Below are 17,072 nucleotides of genomic sequence, written 5' to 3'. Positions count from 1 at the left end.
CAATATGTGTTTTGTCAAGATTAGAATTTCAGTTCCAACTTGGTACCGAAATCTGTACTTTTTGACAACTCTATGCGTGACTATTAATCTTTGAGATTTCCATCTCAGGATTCTCCTTCATTTGCTTATGATACATGTTTTTATGTTTGTTTTTGTCGATGTAGAAATAATTGAACCCACTAGTTCAACGCTATTGCAAGGTTAGTAGTGTGCATGGGAATGTGGCGTCCTGATCACCTCCTTTAAGCATGTTACAGTGCGTTTAATACACAAAGAAGATGCAAACATGGTTATTTTCACATCAACCTCAATGTGACAAAGCCAAGTTGTCGAGATGACACTCAAGTTTATCGGCGAGGTTGACGCACATATTTTCCGTGATTTGAACAGGGTGATATAATTGTCCTGCCTCGTCTGACAGAATGTGATTGTCCGATTTTAAATTGGCCACTAGCTATTCCTATTACGGGGTTATTAGCTTAAAATCCCATTTTGTAATATCAATAATACATTCAGCACATTGAGTGACAGTCTCAATTGCTGCTCTGGGATTGGCAGGGTAGTGACATGCCTCGTTCTGCTTTCAGTCACTGTGGGTTGATGAATGAGTCTCTGTTTTTCTGTAGCCTAAACGTGTTTCTCTTTCTCTTCTTTCACTTTCTTTCCTGTCTAACCTTCGCCACGGCATGGCTTCATTATGTCAATGCATGCTCTCATCCGCTGTTTGTAAGTACATGTTTGCATCACATGATGTTTTTTGATGTTTGTGGAATTGTGAGTGCTTCATTATTACTCAGTTGATGAGAAATGTACTTAAAGGAAAATTGTCATCACTTACTTGCACTCATACTTAGTTCCACGTAGCAGGAAAAGAAATTGTCGTTCTCCAGCCCATGCAATTACAATGGAAAGGGACTGGAGCTTTCAAACCTCAAAAAGGATGCAAAAAACCATTAAACCATAAAAGTGCTGTAGTCCAAGACTTCTGAAGTCAAACCATAGTTTGAGAGCATTAGTAATGCCCAAATCGTGAAAGAATCATTCTTTTGAGTTTGATTTTCAGTGGATTCGATCCACAAAATCAGCCTGAATGATTCATTTGAATTGGACTGATTCGGTCCTCAAGATGAACTCACTGACACAATGGTCGATTACCAGCTCACTGGAGGTGAATATTATCTGTTTCTCACGCAGATCTATCATTTGATTTCAGAACAAATGCACCGTGATACTTTTAATGGTACTTTTGAATTATTTTTAAACCTGAAAGCTTCAGCCCATGTGTAGTATCACAGAAGAAAGTATGTCATTAAGGTTTGGGATGACATGAGGGTGAAATGATGACAGAATCTTTATTTTTTTTTTGGGTGAACTATTCCTTTAAATGTACATTTGCCCCTTACAAAAAGTGTTATGGACTTACCTAGTCATAATAACCACGTTAATACACAATGGCTTATGGCAAATAAATCATACAGTACCGTAGTATATAACAACTCAGTGTACCATGGTGCTGCCACAGTAGGAGAAAATTGGATTAAAGCAACAGTCAAAGTTAGAGCTACATTATTTGAGATATGTTTTTTACTAAAATATACTTCTTATCTGCCAATTGAAGAACTACCTTCACCCAGACAGAAACGATGTGCATTACATATTTTAAAGATTAAAAGATTTTAAATTCAGTCAGACAGTTTTTCAGATGAAGGTTTACTTGATTTGCATAGTTGAGAGATAAAATGTGAAAATGAGCTAAATATTTGCATGTATTAACTTACAGTGTGAAATAATTATACAAAAAATATAAACACTCCCCCAAAACCTCAACATATTTGTATTTTTCTGTCAAACTATTGCTAATTTCTGTGGCATTGAGAGTCTTTACTGAGCTTATGCTGAATAAATATAACTCTAAATTGTTTGTGATTGAAGACATCTAGTGTGTTATATTTGACTCTGGTCTTTCCTACTTTTTTTGTAAGGGGTCATTCCTTGCCTGCATATGTTGTTGATGGTTGTTACTGATTTGTCCTTGTATTGTCCTTTAGTCTTTCTTCTCCGCCAAGAATAGAAATCTTGTCCTGGCCAACTTTTCTCCACTGTCTGACCCAAAAAAAAAGCGTGGGATTGGTAACCATGTCCTCTCCGGAGATTCATTAATTGCATTGAATTTGATTGTGAGAACCTCACATTAGTATAATTACACTTGTGCAGGATTTATTCTAAGCTGTGGCTGTAGAATAATTGGATAGCTGTCCCTAAAGAAAGTACCGTACTCCCCTAAATCCAGGGGAAATTAGACTTCAGTCTAAACGGCCCATCAAAGAGAAGGATTTAATAGACAGCCATACTAATGCCATGACACAACGATTGTTTTGTTGGGACTGAATATTGGTGCTCTCTGATCTTTCACACCAAATGTGAAACAAAAAAGGGGAAAGAAATCAAATGTCTACAGCGCTCCTAGAGGGATATGGTGATGGTTTAAAAAAATACCAAGCTTTTGCAGCATTGACATACCTGTAGCATTAAAGGAGTAGTTCACTTTAAAAAAAAAAAAAAAAAAAAAAAAAACAAGATGTCCATGTCTTTCTTTCTTCAGTCGAAAAGAAATTAAGGTTTTTGATGAAAACATTCCAGGATTTTCTCCATATAATGGACTTCATTGGGAACCAAACGGTTCAATGTCCAAAAGAGAGTTTCAGTGCACACTTCAAACTGTTCAAAGGGCTTTAAACAATTCCAGACGATGAATAAGGTTCTTATCAAGCGAAATGATCGCTCATTTAATACATAATTAAAAAAGTTTAAGGTTTATAAACACAAATGCTCGCCTTGCTCTGTTCTGTGATGTGTGTTCATGACTCCTGTTCGAACTCGTTCATCAAAATTACCATTTTTTTTAGTCATTTGGTTCATTCAACAAACGAAATGACACAAAAAGATTCATTCATTTTGATGGACGAGTTTGAACAGGAGAGTCACGAACGTGCATCACAGAACAGAGCAAGGCGGGCATTTGTGTTTATAAAACTTATTTTTTTTAATGAGCGATTGTTTCTCTAGATATAAAACCCTTATTCATCGTTTGGTGTCGTTTAAAGCCCTTTGAAGCTGCACTGAAACTTTCATTTGGACCTTGAACCGTTTGGTTCCCATTGAAGTCCATTATATGGAGAAAGTCCTGGAATGTTTTCATCAATTTATTTTCGACTGAAGAAAGAATGACATGGATATCTTGGATGACATGGGGGTGAGTAAATTATCAGCAAAAGTTTTTTTTAAAAGTGAACTACTCCTTTAACAGCTTTTGTGTTCCCTGAGAAACTTTTGAGTTCTTTGTGAGCGAATGCAAAAGCATTGAAGTGTTACTTTTCCTCTCATCTCATATTTTTCCCCCCATAACCATGTCCTTTTAAGGGCTCTGTAAATATCTGTTTCCACCAAGAGTGTAAAAAAAAAAACCTTGTTCAATAAATGTAACTAATACATCTGTTTGTGTATATTTGTATACTTGGGGTTGCATGACTACTTTTTTTTAATTGACTTGTTGCCCAGAGCTAGTCAGCTGTGTTGTGCATTATGTAAATGACCAGCCACATGCAATCAGCAGTATTTTAATAAGTTAAGTTTTCTCCACTGTGTTATGTGCAATGTCTTTGCTGTGTAGACATTCAATAACAGGAATATATCCCATGGCGCTGAGATGATGTGTGGAGTATCTCCTCTGCCATCTCCACCTCACACAGATTCTGGAAAGTGTTCAGCGCAATGTGTGTAGGATTACCATGGTAGAATATACTTGAAAATTTATTTTATGTGCATAATTTGCACATGATGTTACAGTCTGTGACTGCCAATTTTTTTGCAGTGGTCTTGTTTCGGAAGTTTTCATCCCAGTCATTCTCTTGACTGACTACTGGGAATGCTCTGACTATAGGTTTAATTAATACAACTTCTTTGCATTTTCAACATTGACATCTGCAAAAACTTGATTCATTCACTAAAAATGTAGTCTTTCACAGACAACCTAGGAGGTCAGGGAAGCTCTTGTTTTTTAAGTTTCATTACAAGATGCTCACACATTAACAGTAAAAAATTATTAATGCATGAAAATTATTACATATATGTCAATAGTTTAAAGTATAAAATGTACTTTTTAAAATAAAACAGTGTAGTCATTAAGTCTTTCGCAGTGCTTCATGGAAGTGGGTGGTTATTAATGAGATTTTTTGCCATGGATCTCATTTCCATGGTAACCATACTTATGGTTAGATCCAAGGAGGATTGTGAGCAATATAGTTCTTCATTGGAAAATGGACTATAAAGCATGATTTAATTATTATTATGTTTTTAAATGAAGCTGGATCACACTGATGTGTCGCCTTCACTGATACATATTTCATCACTTAACAACCATGGAGTGATTGGTCGGTCTGGCTTGAATGGTTTAAATGAAAAATAATAATGATCTCCCTATGTTGTTAACTAGTCGGTGCAACCCCTAAATATAAATATACGCACATACTGTACATTTCAACACTGAACATGTCTAAAGATGGAAACTGGACGTCAGAAAGAGTATGTTTCGCATGTTAGTTGTTGTTTGTTTCATGAGATTGTTTGACTGTCCCAAAGACTAAAACTCTACCTGATGACAAGGTAACAAACCAAAGACAAGCCAACTAGCCACACGTCTCCTGCTAAACCGTTATACAGAGATGAATGAAGGGATAGTTGACTTTAAAATTAATTTTTGGTATGTTTTAGCTTACCTCAAGGGCATCCAAGATGTAGGTGTCTTTGTTTCGGCAGTAGTTTCAATTTTGATATTTTTTGGTCAAACCGTACCTAAACCAGTCCCTCCAGGATTTCAAGATTTTTTTTTGTGATTTTTGCGATCAAAATGACTGATTTTGTGGTGGTAATTTCCAAAAATTTGTGAAAAAATTTGCGATTTATATATAACATTTACCATAATAGTATTCAGTCCTTCCAGAAAAACGCAGAGTTTTTTTTGTGATTGTTGCGGGCAAAAATTGATTGATTACACGGCCCGTTTTCTTTAAAAATGCGATGGAATATGCGGGATATTTATGCAATTTTATGCGATGAAATTGCAGGAATTTGCAAAAATTGAGGGAACTTGCAAAAATTGCGGTTTGATGAAAAAGAGAAAAAAAGTGATTCCCCCAACATCCTGTTCTCACTAGGCTAATGTAAGAGTAATTTCTTATTACTTCCTTTGATGAGCAAGCATACTACATCATAGAAAGTGCTGGGAATATTTAATTTCTCATCTTGTTTTATTTCAGACTGTAACGAGTGTAAATAAGGTGTGGCCCCTTTAAGAGCTCTCTGCAGTGTTATATGTGCGCCTCGAACGCCCCGTGTGTGCGGGTAATTTCTGTTTGATGCTACTTCTTTTATCTTATGTTGTTTATTAAGTAACGATGTGACGGTAGAACATGTGACAGACAGTTATACGAGTTCGATTTGTGAGATGTCAATCGCCTCCGTGAGTCTGTCTGGCGTCGCGTAATTGCGTCACTTCATAACGTTCCCATGGAAACAGGGGGAAATGGCTGCTCTTGTGTGAAGCAAACGCAACATTTTTCAAGTTTCTGCTAAGATACATATGACTTGCAACGAAAATGCGAGGATTATGAAATTATGCAAACCCCGCATATTTTGCACGGAAATCGGCATATTATGCGGCAAAAGTGCGGCGTATTTGAAAAAATGTGGCCCCCGCATAAATATGCGGACTTTGGCTGATTTTGCATTGAATTCAGCGATCGCATAATCGCGTTTTTCTGGAGGGACTGCTAAACGTGATCTGCGTTACAAGAGGTAAAAACAATTTAAATACTGTTCGTTTTCTCACACATACCGCTTGTTTCGTGTCTTAGGCCATCAATGTGTACTTACATTTACGAGTCATTGAATCATGTTTAATTTGGACTTCTCTGTGCATGCTCTTTGAGGTGGTGACCATAGACCTCCATTATATGATTGATAGACAAGAACGGTTTGACCTAAAAATATCAAAATTGAAACTACTGCCGAAACAAAGACACCTACATCTCGGATGCCCTTGAGGTAAGCTAAAACATGCCAAAAATGAATTTCAAATTGAACTATCCCTTTAATAATTTTGAGTTCAAATTGTATGTTCTGTATACCTATAAAGTGTTTTATGTAATCTGTCTTTTAGTGGAGACGGCTTCTGTTTTAGAAATGACTTCATCCGATTTAGAGCACACAGCCTTTGAAAACAATGATTTTTTGGAAGGTTTGTGATACTCAAGCTACTACTGGACTACTAATCACTACAAACTCATCAACAAAGAGGAGTTGCTATAACATACTAACATAGATTTTAACAAGAATTGCTTGACTAGAAAATAACTGTTTAGTGCAGTAAACCTAGAAAATGCTGACACCTTTCCAAAATAAGAAAAGATAGTAGCTATTGAGGAAGGAAGATAGAATCAAAAGTGCAGATGCGTAGGTGAGAGTTCAGGACGTTATAGACAGTCTCAAGAATAAAAGCGAGGCAGTTTACAGCACAGTTGGAGACCGGGGCTGTGTTTCCTGACACGTGTGACTCTCTTCAATGCTTTAGGACCCGGAGCAGTTCAAGATGGAAACAGCGGCACGTCTACGGTCTTCACACCCACCTGTCTACTTCTCATCGTACTTCTACATCTCTTGCTCAAGTTTTGATGCCGAAGATGTTTTCAGTGCAGAAAAATCACTGTTTGTGTGACATCGCTCTCATCCTGGAGTCACAAATCGTGCATGGGTTACCAAAAATGCCTGGAAATGTGCATGGGGTACCCAAGTACTTCCTTTTAATGAAGTAATCATGCATTTCTTGTGTTTATTATAGAGTTTAATAATGTAACTTCTCTTACATTGCTAATCATCACACTGTTTTGCCCCAAGCGAATACAATTTGGTATTCCGTGAAAGCAAATGGCAGAGAGAGGCATGTCTAATTTGAAATATTACATTTTATTTATTTTTGTGACTGTCATTTTAATTTAACTCTGTAACTTCTTAAGAATTCATATAGAATACAGTGTGGTAGGGGAATAATTCAAGTCAAAGGCATGCGATAAGAAAGGGACCATTTTATTTTGACAGCAAAATCAAAAAAACGCAGCAAAAAAGACACAATCACACGTTTTTGCTCTGTAATAATCACATCGTGTTTCGTTTCGAGTACTTCTAATCTGCATTTTAGCATTTAACACTCACCAAACCGAAAACAATGCGATACACAACAGGTTTTATTTCGATTGTTTTGACGAACAGAATGACACAGTTGGACTATGCAGAACCAAAAGCTCTATAATTCTTTCTGTTTACACCACAAATGATGAGTAATGTTAGTATATATGGGATGACAATATATGAATCAAGGTTGAAACATGTTACATTTGGAGCTTTCAAGTTATTGGATCCGTTATGAGAGCCCAAAGAGCAATCTGCTAATATCTGTCGATTTTTAGCTGTAAAGTTGTTTTTTTTTTCCAGACAAACTTGACATCAAATGTTTTTTTTAATTACAATGGCAGTTTTTTTCTTGAAAATCCAGATTTTGAGTTGTACAAACCAAACCGGGCGCTTAAATGCTCTTTATTTAAACATGTCTCGTAATCGTTCCCGCTAACTTCTCTGTGTGTGTGTATATGCATATATCTAACTTGTACAAAGGGAAAATATGCACACTTGTTTTTACTAAAATTGTGAACCTGTTTAAAACAATGCAACACATTTTCTATTTTTTGTTATTCCCTTTTTCAGAAGCTGTGTAATTTATTTCTCAAAGGGTATTATAGTAGATGCAAGCTGAGTGTGAAATCTGATGTCTAAATATTGTGCTTTTGGGAAAAGCAGATAAGACTCATTTGTCCGTCGTCATTTCATCATGAGCAGATGTCCTGTTACCGTCCACATTCTGGAGGGGGGAAAAGAAAAAAAAACTTACCGTCGCAGTATTACGGTGTTCGATTTTCTTCTCTTTTGTTGGAATCTTTAGGATTTATGCCTAATGTTTTCATTTCATCCCCAATCTGGTTAAAGGAATAGTTCAGCCAAAGATGAAAATTGTCATTAATTCACCGTCAAATATATATAAAAAAAAAATGACCATGGAATTCTGATTAATCATAAGTAGCTATTCCTTACTTAGCCACTAAAAATTTAAATGTTGTTCTGCAAACCAAGCTATCATTGAAATGTGGTGCACAATTCATACGCACCATTTTTATGATTTATTTTTCTATTCATTTTTGCAGCTTACAAGCATCTGTCCTCATTCACTTAGCGATTTCTGGAAATGATGCAGGTTTGGAATGAGTAAAGGATGACAGTTTACATTTTTGGATGAATTATCCCTTTAAATATCATATTTTTAAAACCACATATCAGATACAAATCAGTGGATTTTAAGCACAAGGTGTATGTTAATGAAAGGAAATGTCATGAATGTGCAAAGTTTAATGGGTGACAGTGTGTGTTCTAGCCCTAAAGGTGTATTATTCAATATTATGATTTCAATTTTCATTATATCTTTTTTTTTTTTTTAAAGATATAGGGAACACAACCAGACTAAGAACAGTCAACATATTTCTTATATAAACAGATTAGTGAGACTAACCTGACAACAGGCAGAAATCCACACTATTTAAATTTGAAAGCACCTCTTGATAAATAATGTCTGTGATTTTCTCTGGGGAAGACGTTTGGATCAATGCACTGTATTAACAGAAACACAGGGCTTGTCTGTGCATGGCTGTAATGCAATTCACATGTCCAACTTGGTGCAAAGAATTGACTTTTTTATGTTCAACCATTAAAACAACCAGCCTGGATAAGTTCACTTTGTTCCGCTGATCTCTATGGTTCCCGAGAGGACAACAAATTAAGTATTTTAACTCCTTGTACTGTAAAGAAATTGTTTTGTCATATGTTTTTCCTTTAATGGCGATGGTGTGTTCATATTTAAGACTTACAATAATAAAATGTTGTATCTAAATAAAATTGGTCTGCAGTCTAATTGTGAATCTATATATATATATATATATATATATATATATATATATGTGTGTGTGTGTGTGTGTGTGTGTGTGTGTGTGTGATATATATATATATATATATATATATATATATATATATAAATACACACACACACACACACATATGGAAAGAAAAGAAGAAAAGAATATTGATATTCGCCATTAAAATAAATAAAATATGACCGTAAAAAAAAGAAGAAAATCACTGTTTCCACACAGGTATTAAAGGGGCTATATCTAGGTTTTTACTTAAAAGAAATTTTAAAGATAGAAGCTGCGTCCGAAATCGAATACTTCCCTATTATATAGTATGCGAAAAACAATCCGTGAGCAGAGTAGTATGTCCGAAATCATATCATTTGAAAAACAGTTGGTAAAAAGTACCTGGATGACCTACTATTTCCAGCAAGATTCTTAAGTGCGAATATGAAGGACACTTTACTATCCCATGATGCCACGGGAGAGGAGTTATTGTCGTTATATTGGAAAATGGCGGAAACCGGAGGACGTCGTAAAAAAGCAGATGAAAACAGCGCGACGTTGGTGCAGTCACTGGAATGGGCTCTTTAAATTTTCGCACTGTTGTGACAGCGTATGTCACGCGACAACAACATGGCGCATGTAGACGTCCGGACTCATTCATACTACCCGTATTCATACTATATAGAACGTACTTTTTTAACAGTCGCAAAGTACGTTCTCTTTTAAATGTAGTACCTACTCACATAGTACGTGATTTTGGTTGCAGCCAGAGTCTTCATTTGTACATTTATGAGCCAACCATAATGTTGACTGTCCACCACGGTTGCCTCTATCAGCCTGTTGGCTCAATTGCGTGTGGAGGAGTCGAGTCCGAATTGGCGTCAAAATTCACCAAATATGTCGTCATGCGCGTTCTCGTCTACTTGTAGCGTTTCAAATGGACTCTGCTGATGGAAAAAAGCGACCAGCCTCCAGTCAATCCAGATAGCCATGGAAACTCCCTGTAAGTTTTTTTTTTTTTTTTTTTTTTTTTTTTTAAAGCCTTAACTAGTGCGGGCAGTGAGCGTGCGCACTGAGAACGAGCATGAGACTGGCTGGAGTTTCTCTAACGGCCACTGGTGTCAGTAACGGTAAGAAATTTCAGAACTTTTGCAATGCTTTTTTAGGCCGGATTTACATATAGCGCCTAAAAACGCGTAGAAAACGCTTCTGAAAAGTTGAGATGCAAAAGCTGCGTTGCTGCGTTATTTGAGCGCGCAAAAGATGCGATATGTGAACAGGCCCTTAAGCAGCACAAGTCAACACTGACAGTACTAAGAAATGAGCACCAAAATTCTTGACCACCAAATCATCAAATTAAAATGTATTCTGGAGGATCATTTGACACTGACGACTATGCTCAAAATTCAGCTTTGATCACAGGAAATAGAAAACAGTTATTTTCAACTTTAATTTTGTTTAATATCCTATGATCAAAGCAGATTTTTTCAGCATCATAACTTGAAAAAATGAAAACTGGTTGAAACTGAAGCAAATCCACAACCCGGCAGGCTGATTCCAAATCAATAATTCAAAGCCCAGATTCTGAGAGCACTTAAGCACCATCTCGATCCTCCACTTGTGTCCTGGTTAAGGAAGGAGGTGTGGGTATTGTAAGTGTTTTAAGGGGATTTGACAGACAGTCTGTGGGAGTGATGATGCACATGAGCTCTAAGTGCTGAGGTTGAGAATGAAGCTGTGAGATCCATTCTAAAAGTGACGCGAGAGCTGTCTCTAATTGAATTTAAGAAAGGCTTCGGTGAAGACTCTTAATTAAAGACTCACATATCCGTCTTTCTTGTTTTTTCCTTGCTTGATTGTTCATTGTGAATGACTGTCTGTAGTGTCGCTCGCTGCTGCTTGTTAGAGAGACTCCAGGTGACAAACACTGCAGAATGGAAGACTATTAGCATGGCGCTGAGAGACAGCTGAAAATGTGGGTAAACAGCCGGATAGCTTTACATATCTGAAAGAGAATGACGGACACAAATATAAAGGTGGATGGATGAATGCATTGAGTCTTTTTTTATTTAGGACAGACCGGGGCTAGTTATCATAAGAGTTTCTACTGTGAGTAACTGAAGAATTTTAAATGAAAAATGTATCTGTGTTCTAAGGACAAGGGTTTTTTGTTTGTTTATTTATTTATTTACTACACTGCCTTTCAAAAGTCTCATGCTCACCAAGGCTGCTTTTATTTGATTAACAATGAAAAACAGCCATATCGTGAAATAGTATTACAATTTAAAAACTGTTTTCTAGATGAATATATTTTAAAATGTAATTTATTGCGGTGATCAAAGCTGCATTGACAGCATCATTACTCCAGTCTTCAGTGTCACATGATCCTTCAGAAATCTTTCTATGCTGATTTGCTGCTCAAGAAACATTATTATTATTAATGTTATAATTATCAATGTTGAAAATAGTTGTGTTGAATATATATATATATATATATATATATATATATAATACATATGTTTATGTAGACATTCTGTGCTCTTGGGACATGTTGAAAAACAAAAAATGTTGTTTTTTTTTTTTCTGGACCTTAAAGGGATAGTTCACTTTGAAATTAATTTTTGATGTGTTTTAGCTTACCTCAAGGGCCTCAGAGATGTAGGTGTCCTTGTTTCTGCAGTAGTTTCAATTTTGATATTTTTAGGTCAAACCGTTCTTGTCTGTCAGTCATATAATGGAGGTCTATGGTCACCACCTCAAAGAGCATGATATATTTTTATTTATTTTTTTATTTATTTTTTTCCGCAACCGTGTGAGAAATCCTTTCCGGTACTCTCACTTGGACATAGCTGTGGTTACAAGAGGTAAAAACAATATAAATACTGTTTGTTTTCTCACACAAACCGCTCGTTTCGTGTCTTAGGTCATCAACGTGTACTTACATTTACGAGTCATTAAATCATGTTTAATTTGGACTTCTCTGTGCATGCTCTTTGAGGTGGTGACTATAGACCTCCATTATATGACTGACAGACAAGAACGGTTTGACCTAAAAATATCAAAATTGAAACTACTGCGGAAACAAAGACACCTACATCTTGGATGCCCTTGAGGTAAGCTAAAACATACCAAAAATTAATTTCAATGTCAACTTTCCCTTTAACAATGAAACTGTTTTTAACAATACTTTAATGTATGTGCCTATACAGAAATGACCATAATCCTACCATGAGAATGTAGATATGAATATACAAAGAATGAACTTGCATTTCAAGAAAAATGGTGGGAAGATGTCACAAGTAGACTTTGGCTTTGGACAAACAAAACGGCAGATGTTGAAATTGAATATTCATCGAGTTTTAAAACGGGGGTAGAGGAGGTGAGAAAAATGTTACATAACTTGACGATTTCTTGCCAATCCTTTGTCTACAAGCTATTAATGTTCGACATGAAAACAAAAGATGGAAGCCCGGGAATGATCACCTTTTATGCTTGGAGGTGAAGGCACAATCACATCCCTTGAAGCAAACAAAAGCCTGCTCAGGTTCTGCCTTCTGTACTCCTGGTGGACATCTTTATCTGAGTGCCCAGGAGCGCCCCTCCGGAACATGCCATGAGAGCTGCTTATTTGGTAAGACAAATATGTGAATAAATAAGCATTTCTACAGACCGCATTAACTTGACATGACATTTCTTGGCTGCATTATCTTTAGGACGGCAGCCAAAGCGTGAGCGTATCGTCAATAGAGCAGGGCCAGTGTGGGGAGAGATGTGCAAGGTAAACTGTCAACACTGGGAAACTTGTTAAAAGTGCTCTGTGGAATATTGAACCACATGAGTTAGGGTACAATGGTTAATAAATGACTTTTTACATTCAGATTAGACTTAAATAATCATTTTACTGCTGCTGGATTAAGTCAGTAGTAAATCACTGCCAACAGAGCTCACATTTCAGCAGCTGGGTCTTCCAGCCAGGGACAGCATTTAATAAAAATAAAGTTTAATTGAAAATATGTGCCCTCAATAAATAAAAACATCTTTATAAAAAAAATTAGTTACTCAAGGGTCACAATATATTATGAGCTCTTCGACCTATAGTATGTTTGGAACAAAACCACTTCCGTAATTCGTTTCTCTCATGGGGATTTCAAAAAAGTCTTTCTTTAAAGCGTAAGCCATGAACCATGGCAACCAGCTATAGGTGAATCAAAGCATTTCAAACTTTGATTTAAAGCAACAAAAAAAAGTATTAAAAATCAGACAAAACTACAAAGATTGTGTACTGTACTTATCAGTTTTAGTGATAGAAAGAAACAATCCCATAAAGGATTTTTTATGGCTCATTCCAGAATTGCAGGTACATTTCAAGTAGAGAAAGAAAGCAAGGCGACAATCTGTGCTTATGTAACGGACTTAAAAATGCACTTTTAATAATTCTTATTTTCAAATTAGCATCTTTGAGTTTTATTTATCATTTAATGATTTTGAGTATTTGTGAATTTTATCTCATTGCGTTATTTTTTATATATATATCTTCATTTTTGCGAATGTTACCTGTGGAAATGACCCTTCCTGCACACTATCCTTTCTGTTCCTCCTAAGCTTCCGTAGTGTACCGTCTTCCTTAATCTCCTTTTGCACTGCTGAGTGTAAGTTGAGTGAAAGTGCTGCTGAACTAATGTACTGTTTTCTATGAAAAATGAATCATTTAAGCTATAATTTCAATACATATTGTCTGATGTTAATACATTAACACTATGTGGCGGTCTTGTTTTTTTGACCTCAAAAAGGTTTTTTGACCTCACTTTCTATCCGCCATTTCACAACGGCACGCGGGCCGCGCCATATGAACAATGTAGATCGTCCGAGTTTTCAGCGTTCTTTATATGTAGTAGGCTAAAGGCTGTATTTTTGTATGTTTAGGAAGCAGAGGTGCTGTAAAAGGAAGCCAGAAGGAAATTCCCTAGTTGCACGTGGTCGCCATTTTGGATTTCTGATCAGCGAGTGTGCGGTTGGACACTTGCGGTTTCGCTTTACGCCGGTGCAGGGACCGGAGAAAGACGAAAATGGTCTCACGCCGGTTTCACACCACACGCGTTAGCAGAGCATACAGGAGCAGTGCGTACGGTGAGCGGAAGCAGGACGCGCGCGTTTTGCTTTCATACTGACAGCGTTGACGCGTGCGGCGTGTTTACAGTCAAAGTGCAGTTTGGGTAAGTTGCCTTTGCTTTATTTCTTTTTGAAATACATTTAAGAGACAAGACTTGTCAAGAAGCTTATTTTATTAATTAATAGGCTATATTATATAACTTTTGGTTTAGCTATATTACATTGTTTAACTAACGCTACAGTTAAAAATTAGCCTACTCACAATACCATTTTTTTTCCCGCCGTCGTTTTTATCTATAAAGATAACTGATGCAAAGAAAGCATGTATGTAATGTGTTGAAAATATTGATCAAGCAAGTGATGTGGCATATAAGAAGTGTTATATGCGCAGAATTGAGAAAATAGTAGGCTCATTTATGGAGATTTAAACAAGACAGGGCAAACGTGTGACTGTTCAGGCTATTGTATGCAAACAAATAAAATCGTAGTTGTAACTCTATATTTACAGAAGGCATATTTCTCATTGTGTATGCAGCATGAGACCAGTTCGTGAACAGTTGTATTTCATTCATTAATCTGACTTTGCTTCCATGCATTTAATTGTCATTTGCTCGTGTGATTGTAATATATATCTCAGTAGTATTTTAAATTATATAGTTGATTCTATAAACAACTATAAGAGATAATTTTCGCCTTTCTCCGGCTCCCTGCACCGGCGTAAAGCGAAACCGGAAGTGTCCAACTCGCTGATCAGAAATCCAAAATGACGGCCACGTGCAACTAGCCTATTAATGTGCATTTGTGTTCTGACTACAGGTATGCATTTTTGTTTTGGTTATCCATAAAATTTTTGTTGGTTCTGTTACCCCCACACAAACTTTATTCACACATAGGGCGTTTCTGTTATACTATTTTCTTTAAGGAAACATATGCACTGTGTTTATGTACAGTACTGTGCAGAAGTCTTAGGCACACTAGTATTTTCGCCTCAAAGAAATGGTTTTAAGCCAGTTATATATTCTGTTATAGTGTCTCAGAAATATCAGTTTACATTTCCAGACATTAATTGTAATAATCCAGTGAATTTTTTGAATGCACAAGGATTCTGACAACAGCCAATGCTCCACACGGAGGTCGGATCTCACCATCATCGAGTGCATCTGAAATTATATGAAGAAACAGAAAAAACAGAGACTAAGACCAGAAGAACTGCGGCAACGTTTCCAAAGACGCTTGAAATAACCTGCAAAACTAAAAACTATGTGCAATACCTGGACAAAAGCTGTTTTAAACGCAAAGGGTACTAAACACCTATTGATTTGATTTAGTTAACGGTTAAAAGTTAATAATAGTTAACTAATAAAAGTGAAGTGATAAATAAAATCTATTTATGATTGACATTATTTTTGAAAACATTCTCATTTACAGCATTTTTACTCAAGTGCTTTTTCACAGTACTGTAGTTTTGCAGGCAGGCAGGCACTACCTTCGAGACGTTGCCGCAGTTCTTCTAGTCTTGGTCTGTGTTTTTTCTGTTTCTTCATATAATTTCAGATGCACTCGATGATGGTGAGATCCGACCTCCGTGTGGAGCATTGGCTGTTGTCAGAATCCTTGTGCATTCAAAAATTTCACTGGATTATTACAATTAATGGCACAATTAATGTCTGGAAATGTAAACTGATATTTCCTACTGAGACACTACAACAAAATATATATATAACTGGCTTAAAACCATTTCTTTGAGGCGAAAATACTAGTGTGCCTAAGACCTAAGATTTCTGCACAGTAGATGTCGCCTAGGCTACGGCAGCTCATTGGAACGAATGCGTCAATAGAGCCGCCATCATGGAACAGGGGAGCCCCTCCTCTTTAATACATAACCGTCAATGAAGGCAAAGGTCTAACGGATATAAAATCACCATAAATCGTCATGAATGCGATTTTCTAGTTTTTTGGTTCGTTCCAATGGTCAGACAAGTTTTTATCATTGAGTTCAGAGAATTAAAAATTAAAAAACATTCTTCCCAGTTCAGATTTCATTCGTGTGAACATCCATATGCAGCACAAAAGTCCAAAAATCCATTAATTTGAAGTACAAGTAGAGATAGCAGCGTTACCTAGAGGTACTTCCTATGACAAGACCCCTGTTCCAAGATGGCGACGGTTTTGACGCATGCTTACAGTAGAACCCCAAGGCGACATCTATAGTCCTATCTATGTCCTGGTTTTGCCTGAAGCCATTCATTTGTTAAAGGTTTATAAGTTATCGTTAAAAATAATTACCCCATGCATAAATTGCATGGAGGTTTTACTTCCGGAACCCAGATTTTGCACTTTATTAAAAGTAGGGATGGATTGATATTTAAATTTTGACTTAAAAATTCTGTTATTTGTAAAACCTGTCATGTTATTGCTGATAAAGCAATAAAAATGCCAATGCTAAAATGCAATACTATTTTATAAATATATTAAACAACCTAAACTCAATAATTTTACATGCTGCAAGTGAATTTAGGCAGAGCAATGTGAAAAATAGATTTAATTTGCTAAATATGACCTAAGATGACAAAGGTAATCAGATAACAACACTTTATTTTAGTGTCCTTGTTACATATGTTACATTTACTTGCTGTAGTAATAACAGTAACCTATGCATAATTACATGCAATTAACCCAAGCCCTATTCCTGACCCTAACACTATATTAAGTATGTTTGTTGTTATATTATTACTCAGCACTAAAATGTATAATTACGCTTTAACAAGGACACCTTAAAAAATAAAGGGTAACCTAATACAAATGTAGGAGAAATGAGAATGCACAATGCCGATATATCGTGCATCCCTAAAGATACCATGACAGTACGTTAGATAACTAACAACTCCAAAC

At 36.2% G+C, this 17,072-nt stretch overlaps 1 protein-coding gene across 10 annotated transcripts in view; it reads left to right on the top strand.

Annotated features, from left to right (window-relative positions):
- The window catches only part of ntm (neurotrimin), a 309,799-nt gene extending 301,657 nt beyond the window's left edge, over nucleotides 1-8,142 (top strand). For 4 of the 10 annotated variants that reach the window (XM_039676458.2, XM_089126531.1, XM_089126532.1 and 1 more), the window contains 3 exons: nucleotides 165-200; nucleotides 6,218-6,295; nucleotides 6,629-8,142. In XM_039676458.2, the coding sequence (XP_039532392.2) occupies nucleotides 165-200; nucleotides 6,218-6,295; nucleotides 6,629-6,729 (215 nt within the window). In that variant the 3' untranslated portion in view covers nucleotides 6,730-8,142. The remainder of the gene's footprint in view (nucleotides 1-164; nucleotides 201-6,217; nucleotides 6,296-6,628) is intronic. The other 6 variants (XM_039676456.2, XM_039676459.2, XM_039676461.2 and 3 more) reach the window with 6 other exon arrangements.
- The last annotated feature ends 8,930 nt before the right edge of the window (nucleotides 8,143-17,072 follow it).

Source organism: Pimephales promelas, chromosome 23 (assembly GCF_988280905.1).
Source record: "Pimephales promelas chromosome 23, fPimPro1.hap1.1, whole genome shotgun sequence".
In the NCBI taxonomy this organism is placed as follows: domain Eukaryota; kingdom Metazoa; phylum Chordata; class Actinopteri; order Cypriniformes; family Leuciscidae; genus Pimephales; species Pimephales promelas.
This window is presented reverse-complemented; position numbering and strand designations above follow the sequence as displayed.